Genomic DNA, 20,258 nt, shown 5'->3' with positions numbered 1-20,258 from the left:
ACGAGCCAGGCTGTCTGGGGACAAGTGGAGCGGGGCCGCCCACCTCGCTGTGCGTCTGCAGGCATTTCTCTCCCACATGGCCCCCTCCCCATGCCTTCTCTGGTTCTTGCCCTTCCCCTCGGCTCCCTCTTCTCATCCCCGTTTTCTCCTTCGCCCACCTCCCTGTGCAGATATCAATGAGTGTGAGGAGGATGGCATCGAGTGCGGGCCCAGCCAGATGTGCTTTAACACCCGTGGCAGCTACCAGTGTGTGGACACGCCGTGTCCCGCCACCTACCGGCGGGGCTCTAGCCCAGGGTAAGGGCTGAGCTGGCTAGGGGGCAGGGAGCTGGACAGCTTACACTCTGGCTGCTGTGTAGCTGGACCCCTCCTCCAGGCTGTGTCTCAGGCAGAGGACCCTCCTAGGACCAGTGGGGTCAACCCTGAGCTCCAGGCAGGGCCTCTGTGTGCCCTCACGAGCACCTGCCTGCAGCCCCCCCTGTGCAAGCTTACCTGGACACTGTCGTTTCTTGTACAGTGATGTGTCAGCACCAGCATGGAGCCCTGGGGGCCCCAGGAGGCCAAAGCTGGGAGAGGACTGGGGGTGGGGGTGGGGAGCGGGCCGGAAGATGTACAGACATGGGGACCCACGAACAGACACATAAAACCCTGGACACAGGAACACAGACACGTAGACGCCGCCCAGATGCACAGGCACAAACAGAAAACACATTCCCACCCCACCGCTCACTGTGGCTACAAGACACTCGTAAAGATGCACAGACATGGGGACATTGGCTGACAGGAGCTGCACCTGCAGCGGTCAGGGGAAGTGCCCTGGGTGGTGACTTGCCCTGGGACCAGGCTTTAGGGTTAGGGTGGGGGTGGAGTGGGGTGCCCTTGCAAGGCTGAGCACGGATCTTTGAGTCCCCCCTCCTCACCCCGCCATCCAGAGCACGTGACACAGCTCTGGGGCTCTGGGGGGACCTGGAGGGCCCTAACTTTTATCACTGCCCTGTGCTGGCTGGGCTGCCCTGGGGGTGGGCTGGCAAAGGCCGCTGGGGGACCGGCTCCAATGGGAAAGGGCATGTCCTTGGCTTCTTTGGGCTTCAGTTTGCTGCTCTCTAAAATGGCCTGACAGGGGCGCTTGTAGAGAAGGCGTGTGGGGTACTGGAGCACAGAGGCGCATGGGAAAACTGCGAGGTTGAGGGTGCAGTCAGGTTTCTGGAGCCCAGCAGTACTGGATGGCAGCCCGAATCAGTGCGTCTGTCCCCACGCAGGACGTGCTTCCGGCGCTGCTCGCAGGACTGCAGCGCCGGCGGGCCCTCCACGCTGCAATACAAGCTGCTGCCGCTGCCCCTGGGCGTGCGTGCCCACCACGATGTGGCCCGCCTGGCCGCCTTCTCCGAGGCCGGCGTCCCCGCCAACCGCACGGAGCTCAGCGTGCTCGAGCCCGACCCGCGAAGCCCGTTCGCGCTGCGCCTGCTGCGCGCGGGCCAGGGCGCCGTCTACACCCGCCGCGCGCTCACCCGCGCAGGTCTGTACCGGCTCACCGTGCGCGCCGCCGCGCCACGCCACCAAAGCGTCTACGTCCTGCTCATCGCCGTGTCCCCCTACCCCTACTGAAGGGCACGGTGATTGGCAGGAGCCAGCGACCGACCTCGGAGGATGGGGGCAGGCTGGGGAGGGGGGATAGGAGCCAAAGTAACCCCTCACCGCCCAGACCGGGCTGCTAGTGGGGCAGGGTGGCCCTTGCTCACGCCATCTGCTGTGGCAAGAGTTGTCATCTTCTCCCGCCTCTATGCGTCATCAGGACTTTCAGTAAACACGACCATGTGCGTGTGCGCAGCCTTGACCCCAGGACATCGAGGACCCAGAGCTGCCCCTACTGGCTACTCCCAGCTACTCCCTGTGGGGGTGGTGCCCCGCAGGCAGGTGACAAAGGCTACCCATAGGTGGCAACACCCGCAGGCAGGACTGGGAGGGAGCCTGAGATCTGACCTGCCCCGCCAGGCTTGCCTCAAGCCCCAGGGAGACCTGGGCTGGGACACAACGTCCCAGGACACCGCAGGGGAGGGGCAGACCCTGCGGATGGGAGAGGCCACCACCTGTCCACATCTGTACTATCATCCTGGACTCACAGGGTGTGTGTGTGTGTGTGTGTGTGTGTGTGTATCATAAAAACGTTTGTTTTTAACTCGCTGCATTCTTCATCCAATTCTTTGCTTGGATAAGGAGGGCAGTAGCTGGAGGAGGAACCACCACCCTCCGGTCCAGGAGCACTGGAGTCAGCAGCCTGGCTCCCTGTGGGTCGGGTGGCCCAGGCACCTCTCTGGGCCAGTTTTCTCATCCAAAAATTTGAATATGGCAATACCCCCCCCACCCCCATATGCAGAATTACATAAAAATGCATTACACCAGTAGCAATACATGGCAGCAAAAAGTAATCCTTAATGAAGAATAATCCTTAATTATTTTTAATGAATTCATTAGATTCAGTCATTGACTCAAACGCCAGAGATTCATTGGGTCCTCCTTCGGTGCCAGGCAGCGGCTCTAAAACCCTGCGCTCATGACCTCACGTTCTCCTGGCAAAGGGTTTCTCAACAGGAAGGAAAGGAAATGTAAAATGTGCGCCTGGTAGTTAGGGGTGCGAGGGAGAAAAACCAACTCGGGAAGGTGGAGGGCAGGGGTGGGGGGCTGCGTCTGGTAGACCAGTCAGGGTGGGTCTCGGGAGAAGGTGGCATTTCAGCAGAGACCTGAAGAAAGTGAGAAGGCCAAGCAGACATGGGGGGGAGAGTGTTTCTGGCAGAGGGAACTGCCTGCAGGTCCCAGGGCCCTCGGGCGGGTGGGAGGGTGCTTGGTGGGCGAGGCTGAGGTGGTGGAGGCTGGAGCTGGGGGTTGTGTGGGGGGAGGGTTCGATCAGAAAGATAAGGGGGTTGGGGCAGGTCCCGTGGGCTTTGGGGCCGCTGTAGGGACTTGGGCTTTGAGGAGTGAGTTGGGGAGGGACAAGAGAAGAACGTGTACGTAAGTAACTAACGGCATGTCTCTGGTGCGCTCTGGAGCAGGGTCTGGGCCTCAGCGTGGGCTCTCCTCTCCCCGCCCCTGCGCCTCTGCCCTCTCTCTGGGCTGGCTGCAGCCCCTGCCTCGGCCACCCCCCACCCTGTTGCCAGCTGTCCCTGGACAGAAGCTGACTCTTTTGTACATGGTTTTTAGAGAGGAGGGATCCTTTCTCCCTGCTCCCCTTGCTCAGTGTGACACTGCCACCTTCCACTTAGCATCCCCACTCTGTCATCTGGCCAGTGACAAGGAAAGCTGCCTGAGTTATTTCCCCTTAAGGGGTGAGTGACAATCAGACTGTCGCAGCAATGCTGGGGTAAGCAGAGAAGAAGTCGCTTGCTTGCCCGTTTTCCAGATGGAGAGAAGGAGGCTCAGAAAGGGGACATGACCAGGTCACTTGCCTGATAGGTGACTTGTTAATGGTTAGACCGGTCTAACTCCTGACCCCAGCCTAATAGCCCCCCACTGAATCTTCTGGGCGCTTCCACTCTCAAAGCTGGTTTCTTTTAAACCAGAAAATGTCTGCAGTTTTCTGTAAAGGGCCAGAGAGTGAATAGTTTAGGCCTCGTAAAGCAGATTCTCTGTTGAAACTACATCCCTCACCGAGCCTTGCGACACCTTAGTTGTTCATTGATTGCTTTCTCCTATGTGCCTTGATCGCGGGCCTTCAGCAGACCGAGTAGCCCCTTGTTGGAGCCAGCGACCTTGGGTTCAAGCTGGTGGGCTTTTGCTCAAACCAGATGAGCCCGTGCTCAAGCTGGCGACCTCGGGGTCTCGAACCTGGGTCCTCTGCATCCCAGTCCGACGCTCTATCCACTGCACCACCTCCTGGTCAGGCTTTCTCATCCATTTATAAATACAAAAACCATTCTTAGCTTGCAGGCTTTATAAAAACAGGTGGTTTAAACCATAGACGTCACTAATGGTGGAGTTCCAGGCTGGGTGGAGGAGAGATGTGGGCAGTGAGGAGGCAGTGGGGGGAGGGCTCCCCGGGTGCCCCCACATCCCATTTATCCCGAGCCCCACTGGGCAGCTCTTCCTTGGGATGAACAGCCCCCTTTGTGCACCTGTAGGGGCTGTGGGGCTCGTGTAGGCTGTGAACCCTGCCTCTTGTTGAGTCAGGACTTCCGGCAGAGGCACCGCAGTGGTGAGCCCTGCAGAGTGGAGGGGCTGAGTCCTCATTCACCCCTGCTCCCTCCCGCCTTCCTCGCCCCAGTCTCGTCCTGGACCTTCGTGTTTGCAACACAGCCGTTTGTTAATGTCCCGTGCCTTATGGATCCGAGTTCCATTTATTTAACACTGGAGCCCCGATAAGTCCAGAGGCAAAAGATTTTAAGCTTATTTCACAGTTGAGGGAATGGGGGCTCAAAGAAGGTGAGCCACTTGTCCAAGCTCACACAGCCTGGAGGAGAAAAGGACTCGACCCAGGCGCCTATGACTCCACAGTGCAGGGGCTCTAGCCACCAGGCTTCCCTGCCTACACTCTGAGGAAGGAGGAGGGAGGACCCGCAGAAATTCAAGACGGAGGCACTGCCAAGGAAGTGCCCCGTTAGTCCGCCTCCCTCCCCACCCCCTTCTCCTAAACTTTCTCTTTGAGGCTGTGACAGGGAGGCTAGTGAGAGGAGTGACTGCTCAAAGTCACGCAGCAAGCCAGGGGCGGAACATCTGACGGTCCCCCGCCCGCCCACTCCCACAGGGATCGGCACCCAGTATGGTAGCCAGCTCCGAGGGGTGTTTCCACTTCCACGTTTCCAGCTGCTGGCCGTCATTGGCCAGGGCCCCGTCCAGCTGCCCAGCCCCCTGGGTGCCACCTGACCTCCGAGGCTGTTCTGAACCATCAAGGGTGGAAAACAACCCCGCAGGTCACTCATTAAACTCTGTGATGCAGCTTTTCCAAGAACCCAACAACTGGACTCTGTGTTCCTTCTGGGTGGGGACTGGCAACCTGGGGTCTGGCCTAGAGGACACTCTCTGTTCCTGGGGCTGGCTCCCAAGCCTGGGCAGTGGCAAAGTGGCTTCCGGTGCCAACCGTGCAATGGCTGCAGGGCGAGGTGCTTGGAGCCTCGGCACACCCAGGCCCCTGCACAGCCTGCAGGGCAGAGCCCTTGAGTGGCGGAGGAGGGACAGGACCGGAGGGGCTGCTCCCTGGTGGGCCGCACAGACTGCCTCCAGGGCTCCAGGGTGCCGGGGGGACTCGGTGGGATGGCCCACTGACTGTGCCCTTCGGCAGTTCCGCCACAAAAGTCAGATGCGACACTTAGGAAAGCCCCCCCCCCCCCCGCTGCAGTGTGGGGGGTGGACTGGAAGAGGTGGGGAGCCCAGGTAGGAAGACAGGTGAGGTGTCCCCTGCAGAGGTACAGGTGAGAGGAGAGGGTGGCCTGAGGGAAGACAGGAGAAGTGGGGAGAGAGGGAGAAGGGACAGAGTCGTCATTGCCCCTCATGCCAGCACGGGACAGAGGCTATGACAAGGGGCCCATCTAGTGGAGGAGTGGAAAGCGTCCGAGGAGCACCCCGGAGGAACAGGGTGTGCAAAGGCCACCTGCAGGAGGGAGCCCAGCACGTGGAAGAAGCCACAGAGGCCGGTTCCTCACCCGGGAGCACAGCGGGTCAGGCAGGGGACGGAGTGCAGTGCTCCAGGTTTGACCCTCAGGGTGGTGCAGGACCAACAAAGTCAATTTAAAAATCATTGCGATTCATTAATATTTGAAAATACATCTCTAAACTTAAAAATAATGTATTTTAAAACATATCCACCACACCATTATCACGCCTTTAAAAAATCAACAGTAAGTCCTTGCTGTCATCAAATATCCTATCGATTTTCAAGCTTCTGATTGTTCGTAAAGATGGTATTTCTTACATGCTTAGAAAAAAAAGAGCCTGACCAGGCGGTGGCGCAGTGGATAGAGCATCGGACTGGGATGCAGAGGACCCAGGTTCGAGACCCCGAGCTCTCCAGCTTGAGCGCAGGCTCATCTGGTTTGAGCAAAAGCTCACCAGCTTGGACCCAAGGTCGCTGGCTAGAGCAAGGGGTTACTCTGTCTGCTGAAGGCCCGTGGTCAAGGCACATATGAGAAAGCAATCAATGAACAACTAAGGTCTCGCAATGAAAAACTGATGATTGATGCTTCTCATCTCTCTTCATTCCTGTCTATCTGTCCCTGTCTATTTCTCTCTCTGTCCCTGTGTAAAAAAAAAAAAAAAAAAAAAAAAAAAAAAAAGGCCCTGGCCGGTTGGCTCAGCGGTAGAGTGTCGGCCTGGCATGCGGGGGACCCGGGTTCGATTCCCGGCCAGGGCACATAGGAGAAGCGCCCATTTGCTTCTCCACCCTGCCCCCCTCCTTCCTCTCTGTCTCTCTCTTCCCCTCCCGCAGCCGGGGCTCCATTGGAGCAAGGATGGCCGGGGCGTTGGGGATGGCTCCTTGGCCTCTGCCCCAGGCGCTGGAGTGGCTCTGTTCGCGGCAGGGCGATGCCCCGGAGGGGCAGAGCGTCGCCCCCTGGTGGGCAGAGCTTCGCCCCTGGTGGGCGTGCCGGGTGGATCCCGGTCGGGCGCATGTGGGAGTCTGTCTGACTGTCTCTCCCCGTTTCCAGCTTCAGAAAAAAAAAAAATACAAAAAAAAAAAAGAAAAGAATCAGGACCCCCATAACGTCTATATACGTTGTGGTTGATTATATTCTTTATGTGTTTTTAACTCAAAGTGTCTCTCTTTTCTTAAAAATTTAAAAATCAACTGGATTGAGATAAAATTATTCCAATAATGCAAGGTTGGTTCAACACCTGGAAAAACAGTGTAACTCATCACATTTAATAAAACAGAGAAGAAAATCGTACAATCATTTCAAGAGATGCAGAAAAAGCATTTGATAAAATTCAGTCCCTACTCAACGATAGCAACGCTCAACAAAACTAAGAATAAAAAACACACCTCACCTGATGAGAAGCATCTATGAAGAACCTGCAATGAACACCATACTTCCTGGTGAAGGACTCCGTGAATATCTCCCCCTAAGACCCTGAGTGAGGCAAGAATATCCACTCTCAACAACTGTGTAACAAAAAAAAGCACAATGGTAATAAAGGGAAACTAAAACTGTCTCTATTCACAGGTAACATTATTGTCTAGAAGTATCCCAGAAAATCCCCAGCTATTTACAAAAATCTATAAGACTTAATCAGTGAATTTAGCAAGGTTGTTGAACAGAAGGCCAGTATACCCAAATCAATCAAATATTTATATCCTAGTGACAGCAATCTGGAAAGTGAATTTTTTTTTTTTTTGTATTTTTCTGAAGTTGGAAACAGGGAGGCAGTCAGACAGACTCCCGCATGCGCCCAACCGGGATCCATCCAGCATGCCCACCAGGGGGCGATGCTCTGCCCATCTGGGATGTTGCTCTGTTGCAACCAGAGCCATTCTAGCACCTGAGGCAGAGGCCACAGAGCCATCCTCAGCACCTGGGCCAACTTTGCTCCAATGGAGCCTTGGCTGCGGGAGGGGAAGAGAGAGACAGAGAGGAAGGAGAGGGGGGAGGGGTGGAGAAGCAGATGGGCACTTCTCCTGTGTGCCCTGGCCGGGAATTGAACCCAGGACTCCTGCACGCCAGGCCGACGCTCTACCACTGAGCCAACCGGCCAGGGCCTGGAAAGTGAAATTTTAAAGATCATTTACAATAATATCAAAAGGCTTAAAATACTTAGACATAGATTTAATGAAAGAAAGGCAAGCGTTGTACCCTGAAAACTATCAAAGCTGTAAAACATGGCTCTGACACCTGACCCGAGAAGGACCTTGGCACCCCCATTGAAACTGAGGACTCTTATACCGCTCATTAAAGATGCCCCAACATGCTAGGTCTTCCTTTCTCTTCTCTAAATAGGCCTAATCGGAAGAATAGGCTTCCTTCCACCTGGCGATTTACCCCAAGTGTCCAATGAAACATCCTTTCCAAAGCTGGGCTCTGGAGCAGCTTTGTGACCCCAAGAAGCCCTTGCTGCTCTGGCTCTGGCACAGGAGGTGACCTTGTTCATAGTGACTTCCCAACTGGAGCATGTCCATCCCTACTCAGTCCATTTCAGAGCCCTCATCACCTTCAGTGACCTAATGAAACTCCAGCTCGGCTGGCTCTGGGGTCTGAGAGCCTATCAGGCATCCCCAAACTGCAGCGTGGCGCGGGCCACATGCAGCCCCCTGAGGCCATTTATCCTCCCCCCCCCCTGCCACACTTCTGGAAGGGGCACCTATTTCACTGGTGGTCAGTGAGAGGAGCACTGTATGTGGCGGCCCTCCAACAGTCTGAGGGACAGTGAATTGGCCCCTGTGTAAAAAGTTTGGGGACCCCTGGATTCTTAAAAGAGTCTTCCCTGGGATTTCACGTCAAATACAGGCGCTGTTCCGTGAACTCAAGGACATATATTTCAGCACTACCTCAGAGACACACCTCAGATTTCAAACAAAAGGTCAATTCACTACAGCTGAAGATATGTTCAAGATGTAGCCTCCTAACGATTGGCCCAACTGTTTAAGATTATATTCCATTGCTCATGTAACTAGCAATGAATACTTTTGAATCAACAGTCTTAAGGTGTTTTGTTAGTTCCGGAAATTTTTAAAAGATACAAATAAATGCAGATATATGTCATGATCACAGCTTGAAAAACTCAGTATTGTTAAGATGTCCATTCTCCCCAAGCTGATACATACTGTTGATTTATTGAAATCCCTAATCAAAACCCCAGCAGGCTTTTTCTATAAACTGACAAGCTATTTCTACTATTTATCTGGCAATCACCACGGTTTGAGTTGAGGAGACGGCAGACCAGTGTGGGTGGGTAGGGCGCTGGGTATGTTTAGAAGATACACACGTCTCAGACCCCACTGCCTTGGGGTCTCCACCTGGTCAGGCCTAGGTGCTGCTGGCTTTTGGAAGTGCCCGCCAAGGTCACCTTCCTGGGAGGTGTGTAGGTTCCTTAGGAGCCCTGACCTGGGTGTGAGTGAGAGGCAAGGCCATGGTCGGGGACACCCTCTGGTCAGGCCCCAGCCCTGGACCCCAAAGCGCTCTGCAGAGTGAGGGCCGGGGCAGGCTGAGGATGTCCACAAACCGGGCAGATGGAGGGGGAAGGGGGAGGCGGCTCATCCAGGAGCCGGCCTGGCCGCTCTCACCTTGATCTCTGGTTCTGGGCAAACATCCACCCTGGTGCCCAGTGGGCAGGGCCCCTGCTGGCAGTTGGGCTTCTGTTTTCCTCTCAGGAGCGCTGTGATCTCATTGACCCTCCTGACACTAGCTCCTGCACATCAGGAAAGCACAGTCCCCTGGGCAGGAGCCATTTTACAGAAACGCAGGGAGGAAGTGTCCCTGCATTCTATGGCCTGGGACTGGGACCGTGGCTCCTTCGATTCAACTGGAGCCTAAACCAGGGCAGAGGGTTTGGGCCAGAGCTTCAGAGGCTGTCGTTACATGCTGTGTGGCCTTGGGGAACATACACCCTCTCTCTGTGCTACAGGCTCTTGTCTGTGAAATGGGATAATAGCAGCAGCTTCATATAAGGGAGTCGTGAGAACAAATGAAAGTCAGGAGAATAAAAGTACCCGGTGATAACCACGAGGGTTGTGGCTATGGCCCAGGTCCACGGGGAAAGTTGACCTTACCTCTTCTACGCCTGCGCCCCCACCCAGCCATCCCTGACTGGCAGGGGCTCCTCCCTCACCTGCCTTCTTTCTACAGTCGGTCTGGGTAAGGGAGCTTTGTCTGGGGCCACCTCTGACTTCAGGGAGCTTGAGGTGACATCATGACTTGCTGCCTCAGTTTCCCCCTCCACTGCCTCTGTAAAAACTCCAAGGAGGGCATCCCCATTCAACCACACCCTCCCCGACTTTCACAGACAGTGTCATCTTAAAGGAGGGAATGAGGACAGAGCACAAGGTCATAGGGCGGTGACCGAGGACAGCTCTGTAGGCGAGGAAACAGGCTGCAGGGGGAGGGACCCGCTCCCCGCCCCCCGCCCAGCCCACGTGACTGCTGCCACTGTGTTGTTTATGACTGTCCCTCACTGGCTTCTGGCTAGCGTGGGAGGCCAGGGCGCCGCGAGGCCAAGGTGGTCAGTGAGTGGCCTAAGCGGCCAGCTGTCATTCTGCCTTCTGGCAGGAAGGTGCCTCAAGTCACCCGTGGCATGCCGCTCCCCTTACCCTGGGCTGACAGGGGAGGGAGGTCACCAGGTCACCATCACCGCCACATCTGGGGCTGGGGAGCTCACAGAGACATTAAGCTGTGGCGTTGTTTGTAAATTGGTTTGATGCTGTTTCTCTGTTCCATGGACTCACAGCTACTGAACCGGCCATGTGCTAAGAGGGACTAGACAGGACTGTCACGGTGGGGTGGGGACTGGCTGGCAGAGGGGACCGAGGGGCTGAGCCAGGAGCCTTGGCCCCTGTCTGCTGAGGGTCTCCATCTGGGGCTGCTTCTTGGTTGCAGGAAAGGGCCTGGGACAGGGCTGCCTCCTTAACATCACCTGTCCCCCCCCTTTTTTCCCCAAGATGGCTCAATGGCAGACCCAGCAGTGGCCATCGGGCCCCTACCTCCAATGGGGTTCAGGGCTGGGAGGACTTAGGAAGCTGTAGGGGGTGCGATCCTGACTAAGGCACTGCCTGGAACTGGTCAGGACCTGCAGTTTTACTGGGGCCTGTAACCCAGGCTGGGAAACTTCCGTACAGGACCCCTGAGGGCCAGACGGGGGGGGCCACAGCTCCTGTTTCCTTTTGCAACAAGAAGCTTCACCCCAGGGAACCTAAACTTTCTCTGCTGCCCAAGGGGCTAGCGACAGCCAGCCTTCCAGGCACTATTTACTGGGTGCCCTTGGGAGTCTGGGCAGGTGCTAGGCTCTGGGGAGACAGCCAGGACCCCATCCTGCACTGAGATTGAACCCAGATTTCTAGCGCCACCTCCAGCATCACCGGGGTCTGCTCCCAGACAATGGATTGGCTCCCGGGGCAAGTGTGAGGTAAGGGAGGGTAAGGTCTGCAGAGAGGCCAGCGCAGGACACACGCTGGCCTGAAACTCATCGCGCCTAAGGGACTTTTAATCCCCACTTCCTGCTCAAAGTGCCTGTGCGCTCCCCACGGGCTGGGCTGGGAGGCCAGCCTGCACACTCTGCCGGTCGCGTGGGTTCCAGTCCCCGCGGCATCCCGGGGAGCCGCCCGACCCCGGGCCAGGGCGGGCTGCGCCCCTCGCCCTCCGGAGAGCGTGAGGGCGCCCACAGGGAGGCGGGGCGGGGGGCGGGGTGAGGGTGGGAATGGCCCGCCGCGAGGAGGAGGGAAAAGGGGAGGATCAACAGGGAGGGAGAGGCCGGCTCTGCCCACCCGCCCGCGGCCGCGAACGCTGAGCGGCTTCTCCGGGAGGGTGGGCCCGGAGGCGGGGCCTGCCCCGCGCGTCCCCCCACGTGTCCCGGGTCCCCGCCCTGTCCCCGGTCCTGGGTTTATAACCCAGGATACGCGCTGCAACCCGCCCTGCTCAGCAACCACCGCGTGGACCCCGGTAAGTGGTCCCCATCCCGATCCCTAGCCTAGGGCGCCCTCCCCTTGGCCTCACCGAGGACCCTGGCCGGACCCTGGCCGGACCCTGGCCCAGGCCCGGGCTCCTGTTGCTCAAACGCCTGGTGGCCGGATTCCAGGGTTCCTGGAGCCGCGGGGATGGGGCCGGGGCTCCAGTCCCGGTTCTGCGGGGGGGAAGGTTGGGTTATTTGTCTCCTGCGCGAGCCGAGGTCCCTTCTCTGATCTAGCTTCCTCTATGATGCAACCCCCTCACCCCTCCCTCCCACTCCTCGCAGTGGAGACCTTGCGAGTCGCAGGTTGTGAGGGTCCCGGATTCTCTGCCCACCCCTGTCTCGGTCTCCGCCTCTTTTTCTCTGAGTGAACTCAGAGTTCCACCCCCCCCTCGGCCCCTCGCACAGCCCCAGCCTCAGTGTACGACCTGGACTGCTAGCCCGGGCTGTGACTGCGCTCCTTCCCCTGCAGGGGGCGTTGCCGCCTTCTGCCTCCTAAGAGGGATTTGCGTTCCCGGGCCAGGCCGTGGTGCCCGGGCTCTGGCTGCCACTGGGCTCTGGGCTGTGGGAGGGGCGGCTCCGCAGGAAATGCCCGCCATCCGGGTGGCTGTTGCCTTTGGCCCCTTGGGTGACTGGGCCCTGCAGGGAGGGAGTGTCATTGTGAAAGGGAGGAAACTCCTCTCCAATCCCGCCCGGGCTCTTCCTGAGAAGGTCCTGTGACCTGTCCCCCCCCCCCATGCAACACACACACACACACGTGTGCAACACACACACACACACATACACACGTGTGCACACACACTTCAGTGTTCCTCTCTGGGAAGTGGGACACCTCCTCCGGTCTGGCTGCACACCTGGGCAGGAACAAACCTGTCCTTCTTCCAGGGATGGATCAAATAAGCACGGGGCTTTGATCCCTTCCTGCCAGCCCACGCCTGGTGACAGGAGACGGCAGGTTCTGAGGCCAGCAGACCCCAGCCCCGAGGGCAGGTATAAAACTGGGGGATGCCTTGGGTCAGCCTCTCTGCTTCCCAAGCCTCAGTTTCCCCATCTGTCAGATAGGGCGCAGGGCTCCATAGAGGGTCTCTGTAGACTTTCGGCAGCAGTGCCTGGGTCCATTCGCTCGCTGGGTCTGGGGTGGTGCCCTGCTGGGGGCAGACACCGGGAGACAGGTTGTTCCCTGCCCTCCGACTTTAGGTTCCAGAGCGGTGGCAGAGCCAGAAACTGCCACGAAGGGCATGGGAATGTGGGCCGTGGTTAGGAACCTGAGGAGTCACGCTTAGAACTCCCCTCCTCCCATCCCCATCTCAGCCAGGGCAGGGGGTGTGGGGCGTGGGGCTGGGGCTGGGGCTGTCCCCGGTGGGGCCACCTCTGCACTATGCTGAGAAGTAATTCTGGAACTACTAGCTCTGCTCAGGGCTAGTGCATGAGTGAACCCTGGCTGCTGAGTGCCCAGTCCGGGCCGGGCACAGGGAGGGTGGAGGAGGAAGGCTCCCGCTCAGCACTGAGCCCCCCTGAGTGCTCACATGGGCCCCCATCAACTGCCTACCTGCTCTGGCCTCAGTTGGCTCTGATGGTAACCGTTCCTTCCCCTGGCCCAGGGCCCCAGGAGCCTGTCTCCTGGGTGGGGGGCAAGCCCAGACTAACCTGCTGTGCAGGCACTTTCCCTCGGGTCCTGGGTGACTGCCAGGACGGCCAGATGCCTTCATTGGAGCACGTAGCCCCAGAAGTGAGTCTTGTCTGTGGGCCCCCGTGCGGAAAGAAGCCTGCCGGAATTCAGGGCCTGAGGCTCTGATGTCTGCTGTCATACTTTGGGAAAAGTGGATCTTCCAGGCCTTGGCTCCCTCTTTCTTTTGGGCAGGCGCCCTCCCCAGACTTGGGACAGGCCAGGCACCCATCAGGGTTCACCATTATTGTAGAGTAAACGAAGGAATGAATGCACTCTTTCCCCTGTGGCCCTGTGCTCTGAGGAGAGGGTCTGAGCTTCTGTCACCAGAGCCTGGTGAGATGTAGTCTCCCTTCCACCGACCCCAGGGTGTTTTCATTGAAACTGGAGACTCAACCTTCCTAAGCAAGGCAGCCTCCCAAATGACCCTCAACTTTGAGTGGAGGAAGCTTTCTGGGGTGCTGGTGGCCCCAAGAGAGTCCAGTGTTCCTGATTGATTCTCAGGCCCCAGGAATCACAGCTGAAAGCTGGCCCAGCGTGGAGCCTTGGACAAGTCTCCTGCTCTCCCCTGTCGTTTGGGAAGCAAACCCTTCACCCGTCTGCGTCTCACCAGGAGTGTGCAGACGGAAGGAGTGGGGATCCTGACAGGGCTACATCCCGGGCGAAGTGCGCACCTGCAGCCCAGCTCTGCCAGACACTGATGGGGGCAGGAAAGTGGTAGGAGCCGCTCCCTAGAATGAGGGAAGCCCAACGTCCAGCAGCACCCTCAGGACCTAGGTGCAGCTGAGGTTCTAAACAACTGACCCCGGCTGAGTTAGAATGTCAGCTGAGTTAGAATGTCAGAGAGGGGCTCCAGGAGAACATTCGGCTGGCTGCCGCCCTGACGTGCAGACATGGGGACGGGTCACCGGGGATTTTGTTTCTGTCAAGTGAGGGGTAGCTCTGCGGTCCTCAAGGCCAGAGTGCATCGGGCCCAGAGCAGTAGAACGCGGGCGGTCCGGGTCAGCCTGGGTTTCCGTCTCAGCACTGCCGTTCGCTGGCTTGTTCCCTGGGCAAGTCACTTCACCCTTCTGAGCCTCGGGTGATACTAATAGTCTCCACCTTGAAACCATGCACGTGGCACTGGGCATACTATTTGCTTTTGTCATCGTCCCAGCTTTAAGACGTTAGAGTGCCGGGGTTTTCTTAGCACTCAGCGAGTGCCCAGGCCAGCCTGGCACTGCCACTGCAGGCTGGCAGGATGGCTCTGACTGGGGCCACAGAGAATTGCCCCCTGCTTTTCCAGCTCAGGCCAGGCATCTTGTCACAATGCCCCCTTCACCCCTTCTGGCACTGGGAGCTGAGGAAACCGGCCTTGGGCCCTTCATGGAGGGTGGGGCGGGGTGGGGCAAGGCTGGGATTGGAGGAGGCTGAGTCCAACCAGGATCTGCTAGACACCTCCCCCAGGGAGGCAGCCCAGTGTCAGCACCAGAAGAGTTTCCAGGTTGCGTGGATGGTGAGATGGAGGCCTATAGAGCAGTGGTCCTCAACCCCCGGGCCACGGACCGGTCCGTGGGCCATTTGGTACCGGTCCACAGAGAAAGAATAAATAACTTACATTATTTCCATTTTATTTATATTTAAGTCTGAACGATGTTTTATTTTTTTAAAATGACCAGATTCCCTCTGTTACATCCGTCTAAGACTCACTCTTGACGCTTGTCTCGGTCACGCGATAGGCCGGTCCGTGAAAATATTTTCTGACAATAAACCGGTCTGTGGCCCAAAAAAGGTTGGGGACCACTGCTGTAGAGTGATGGGCTTGCCCAAGGTGGCAGGGAGCTCAGCGGGCACAGTCTCAATGCCCGGCTCTGGGCTTCTTCCCCCAGCATCCCTCTGAATCCCTGAAGTCCTGTGGGAAATGGGCTGTTCCCACCCGTCTCGCCGATGGGCAGCTTAAGTACCTTGAACCACGGTCTGGAGGACGCACCTCTGTGCTTTTCCTCCTGGTTGGTACTTGTTCGCTGGACTGTGTCCGCTCTCTCTCCTCCCTGTCCACCTCCCCCACGTCCAGGGCTGAGCTCATTTGGTTTCTGCTGCAGGGATCTCTCTGGCTGGAGGAGGAACTTCCCCTGGTGCTGGGAGGGCAGGAGCAACACCGGTGTCATGTTGCATCATTTTCCCAGGCTACCCGCCCAGCTGATCTCTGTGTGCAGACACAGGCTCCAAAAGGCTGCACGCGTGCATGCGCACACAGACACACAAATGCATACGCACGTGCAGGCTTGCACACACACATTCCCTCTCAGATACACGTGCCCAGATGCACGCGTGTTTGCACACTGCTCAGATCCGAGGCCAAGGTCTCCTTCCTGCCCGCGCGCGCACGCACGCAGGCACGCACACCCTCTGGCAGGCAGGAGGGCTCGCTGGGCTCTGGAAGAGAGTGCGCACAGGATTCCAGTCTTGGAGGGGACTCTTACCCTCTCTCGTTATTGGTGCAGAACTGACCTCCAGAAAGTAGATTAGGCCGCGTTGTTCTGAGGGCCTGCCAGATGGTTCCTGTTCCCGCCCAGCTCACAGTGGGGCGGGGCAGTTAGAATACAGCAGGACCTGAGCTCTGGTGGGATCACTGAGGCAGAGCAGGGCAGTGAGCAGGTGGTCTGTCTGTCTGTCTGTCTCCATGGGCCCACCCCTCCCCCACCCTGGTGCCCACCCTCTTGGCTCCAGGTGTGTGTGGGAGGTGGCCAAGCAGGGGTGACCCACCGCAGCCACCCCAAATCTTGAAGCGCCTGCGGGCTGCCAGACCACACCTCGCCCCAGTGATTCCCTTCCCTGTGCCTTCCCGGAGAGGGGGAGCCTTGTACTCACACGTCCTGCTGATCTGGGTTTCCATCCCAGCCCTGCCACTTAGCAGCCAAGCGAGGCTTTGAGTGAGTTCCTTAACCCGAGCCTCGGTTTCCCTGTCTCTCACCTGAGGTAACGCGAGTGGAATACTCAGCTTCTGAGAGACATGCTCGTTATCTTGGTTGTGATGGCTTCAGGGGTGCTGCGACTTACTAACCCATACACCCCCCACACATGCGGTTTGTTGTACGCCTCAGTGCAGCAGTATAAAAAGTATGCGGCAGGACCCCCGCCGCCCCAGACCCGCCTGCATCGCCAGGCTGCTCACAGGGCTGCCCAGGACTGGGAACGCTAGTTCAGGGCCCCTGCTCCCCCCCCCCCCCCGCACGCCCACCCCTGCCGGGACTGCTGGGCCAGGAAACCGAGCAGCCTCTGGTTCTGCAGAGTGGTTCGCCAAGCCGTGACGACAGATCCCAGAAGCCGGGAACCCACACCTTCAACCAGAGGTACTTTCCACCTTGAGCCCTTCCTGCCTCCCTCCCACCTACTTCCCTCCATCCTTGACGGCCTGTTCCCTGGCTGAGGTTGCCATGGGCACCATCTGCTGGTCTCAGGGTCAGGATCTGGGCGGTGAGTCACCAGCCGCCCAGCTTGCTGGGGACCGGGCCTGGCAGGTGGTTGAAGGGCTAGTCGAGGGGACAGTTGTGGGTATTGATCAGAACCACCCCCAACCTCACTATCCCATCAGGTGTTTGCTTCTGAGTCCAAAGGGCAGCCCCTGTCCCTCCCTCCCTGATGGACATGACAACACCTCCTTCATGGGTCTTGGCGGGGGTGCAGAGTGAGCCACGTGAGGCCCCCAGGGCCTGGCCTGGCACTGTCTGAGCTCAGCCAGGGGCAGTTCTGATCGGGGTGTGCGGGCTGCCCGGGCGCCCTGACTGCTGTGTGCCCTTTGCATCCTGGCCTTGGCCAAACAGCTCAGCCTCAGGTGCCTTCTCTAGCTGCAGGGGGATTGGCTTCCAGACAGGCCTTCCCCTCCAGCCCAAGCTGCTGTCAGCATTCCCAGGCCCTGGTGGGGCAGGTGGCTGTGTGCGTGCAGGGTCAGGGTTCCCTGGGGTGTGCAGGGGGTGGTGGAAGGGTTGTGGCTTCAGCTGGCCCTGATGATGGTGAACATCCCGTTCCCGGTCCCCTAGGCAGCTTCTCCAGGGGACGAGGCTGCCCAAGGCTGAGGTGGGGGACAGGCCCAGAGGGAGCTGTTTGCAGGGCTGGTGGGTGGGGAAGGCTAGACCCATCACTCACACTCTTCCTCAACGCCCGCCAGACCATGTCCGGCAAAGGCTCCGTGGTTCTGGCCTACAGTGGCGGCCTGGACACCTCCTGCATTCTCGTGTGGCTGAAGGAACAAGGCTATGATGTCATTGCTTACCTGGTGAGGAGGCTCTCCTGGAGTGTCTGTCTTTTTACCTGCAGCTCACCCAGCCTGTGCATGTGCTCACTGTCACCCCGCTCCCCTCCCTCCACCCCCCAGCCTGGCTTCTCCTCTCTGAGCCTGTCTTGAACTGGAGAAGAAAAATACTTTTCACTGTGCTGCCTCACTTCATCTGTACCCCGAGCATCCTTGGTGTCCCCCAGGTCTGAGATGTTCCCCAGAGCACAGAATAGGCCAGCTCTCTGGGTGACGAGAGGGGGGGACACAGAAGAAAGCTTGGCAGTGCTGCCAGGCCAGCCTGCCTGGAGAGGAACCGTGGGCTCGGGCCTGCCCAAGGCCACACTCTTCCCCCTTTCTGAAAGGCCCCAGTCAGCCCCTAATAGGTCAGCAAAGTGTGAAGCCCTACAGCGGCTGGGCTGGCAGAGCCCTTGCAGATTACCCGGTTCTGGAATGGCAATCAGGTCACAGGCCATCGGCAGTAGGTTATGCATGATGCCAGTCTCCCTCCCCAGGGTCCCTGGCAGGTATCCCTAATCCAACCAGCTCTACTTCTGGTGAACCTGGACATGGCTTCTGAATCTTCCTCCACGTGGCTGTGCTATGCAGGACTCCTGGCTGCAAATTCTAAAAATCCAACTCAAACCAGCCTATCGCAAAAACCAACCAAACAAACAACAACAAAAAACAAAGACAGTTCTTGGCTCATGTAAGTTAGAAAGAAGTCCAGGGGTTTGAGGGCTTCAGGCAAGGCTAGAAGATCTGTTTCTGATCCAGATCTGTCTCCATGTAGCTTCATCCTTGGCCTGTCCGCATGGCAGGCAAGGCTCACATCAGCAGAACCTCGTTTTCCTAGAAAAAGGAGAGCTTCGGCTCAGGGGTGCTCTCACTTGGCCTGAGTCGCTGCCCACCATACATTGATTTCTATGGCTGTGTCTCGGAGGGCTCTGATTGGCTAGTCTTGTGTCATGGGCCCACCCCTGCAGTGAGCAAGAGACGTGATTTGCTCCCGTCCAACACTATGAGAAGAAGTCCCGGTAAGAAGGTTCTGCTCCCAGAGGCAGTGAGGCTGGTGCTCTGAACAGACGGAGGTGCAGCTATTGCTGAGAGTGGCGTGTTTGCACTTAGAGTCTATACGCCATGCCTCACAGGGCCGATCCCCGTGTCCTGAGCTCTGGGGGAGGGCAGGAGGCTCTGGGGGCGGAGAGGAGCACCTTGCTCTGTCACCTGGCGAGTGAGAGCCACCACGGAGCGTGGATGCGGAGAGCCCGAGTGTGATCTTAGCAGCAGAATGGGACAGTGTGGGTCGCGGGCTACCACCTGCAGCTGGGCTCTGGGAGGACTCCGGAGTCTGCTGAGCAGAATGCAGGGTCCAGGTCTGGGCCGCGGGCCGGAGTGCAGCCAGCAGAAGATGTGTGGGTGTCTAGACCGGGGCCCTCGAAACCAGAGGTCAGGCTGCAGCCAGGGCAGCTGGGAGCCCGAACACAGGCCTCGCTGCCCCCTGCCTGCTGGCGTGGGTGGTCAGGTGCCTGCACTTGGCGGGGGATGTGAGCTGGGGGTAGGGTCAGTTCCAGACAAACCAGACTTTGTCCTGGCTTTGCGGGGCTTTGCTGGCAGAGGTAGATGGCTCAAGGGAAGCCTTTGACCTTCAAGGCAGTGACGGAAACCTCACAGCCCGGCAGCTGGCGCACAGGGCCAGGCCTTGCCAGGCCTTGAACCCACGGCGTTAGCTCCTGGGAGTATTCCAGCTTCTCCAGACCCCGGTGTATGCCCTTTCTCCCTACTGTGGCCTCAGCCATCAGATGGAAACCCCCTCTATCTAAGGGCTGTTAGGTGTGGGAAGCTCTTGCCCCGGGCTCATCCAGGAGGTACTGACATCCTTCTCAGCTCCGTCTGCCCCTGACTGACCTGGGCCTCTGCTTCTGCCCCTCAGGCCAACATCGGCCAGAAGGAAGACTTTGAGGAAGCCAGGAAGAAGGCGCTGAAGCTTGGGGCCAAAAAGGTACCAAGTGGGAGGCAAGGTTTGGGGCTGGAGGTGGGGTTCTGACGCGGTGGGGACCGCGTGGGCCCTCCTGTCCCAAAGTTTCCATCCCTTGCATCCCTCTTACTTGGTCCTCTTGCTTCCAAGAGAATGACGTCAGTTCCTTCTGCTTTCCTGTGTGTGGGCGCCTCCTTAGCCACTGCTCCGCTCAACCTCCTGCCTGTCCCTCTCTTCCTCATCCATCCGTCCATCCACCACTCATCCGCTCCCTCACCCACCTATCCATCCATCATCCTTTCCATCCCTCTTTTATCTGTGTTCACTCACCCATCCTTCCATCCATGCAACGGAACCAGAAAGCCCCAGCTGAGTTCAGTACATTGAGCATCTAATCGTGTAGCGAGCAGGTCCTGTGCAGCACGCGGGGCCCGTATGGTGAACGAGCCAGCTTGGTCCCTGCTCCCATGTGCTCAGAGTGCTTGTGGGAGCAGCTCCCGTGGGGACATCCCTGGCACCGGAGCCAGACCGGTTCCCTCTGCAGGGCGCTTGTAACTCACTCTGGAAAATTCCATGTGTATTGCACATGTCCCACTCAAAGGTCGGGATTCAGCAAAAGTAATCATTGTAACGGCTTCTCCAAGACCATTCTTAAGCGAACTCGGCACTGGAAGCAAAGCGTGAGGGCCACGGCAGATGGTTGGTGCTCAGGGGCCAGCCCTCCTGCCCGTCAGTGCTTCTGCATGTAAGGAATGTATCATTATAGCAAATTTTTTCAGTCAGAGACT

The 20,258-nt window shown here is 58.1% G+C and overlaps 2 protein-coding genes across 4 annotated transcripts in view; both read left to right on the top strand.

Moving 5' to 3' along the window:
• HMCN2 (hemicentin 2) overlaps positions 1-2,175 on the top strand; it is a 142,173-nt gene extending 139,998 nt beyond the window's left edge. For both annotated transcript variants that reach the window (XM_066255946.1, XM_066255945.1), the window contains exons 97-98: positions 171-297; positions 1,260-2,175. In XM_066255946.1, the coding sequence (XP_066112043.1) occupies positions 171-297; positions 1,260-1,605 (473 nt within the window). In that variant the 3' untranslated portion in view covers positions 1,606-2,175. The remainder of the gene's footprint in view (positions 1-170; positions 298-1,259) is intronic.
• Positions 2,176-11,443: 9,268 nt separating this feature from the next.
• Positions 11,444-20,258, top strand: part of ASS1 (argininosuccinate synthase 1) — a 48,326-nt gene continuing 39,511 nt past the window's right edge. The window contains exons 1-4 of one of the 2 annotated variants that reach the window (XM_066255942.1): positions 11,444-11,567; positions 16,511-16,572; positions 17,388-17,495; positions 19,426-19,494. In XM_066255942.1, the coding sequence (XP_066112039.1) occupies positions 17,391-17,495; positions 19,426-19,494 (174 nt within the window). In that variant the 5' untranslated portion in view covers positions 11,444-11,567; positions 16,511-16,572; positions 17,388-17,390. Of the gene's footprint in view, positions 11,568-12,539; positions 12,565-16,510; positions 16,573-17,387; positions 17,496-19,425; positions 19,495-20,258 lie in introns of those variants that run through there. The other variant, XM_066255943.1, reaches the window with a different exon arrangement.

This window comes from Saccopteryx bilineata, chromosome 2 (assembly GCF_036850765.1).
Source record: "Saccopteryx bilineata isolate mSacBil1 chromosome 2, mSacBil1_pri_phased_curated, whole genome shotgun sequence".
NCBI classification, from domain to species: Eukaryota; Metazoa; Chordata; class Mammalia; order Chiroptera; family Emballonuridae; genus Saccopteryx; species Saccopteryx bilineata.
Note: the sequence above shows the minus strand (reverse complement) of the source record. Positions and strands in the feature narration are given on the sequence as shown.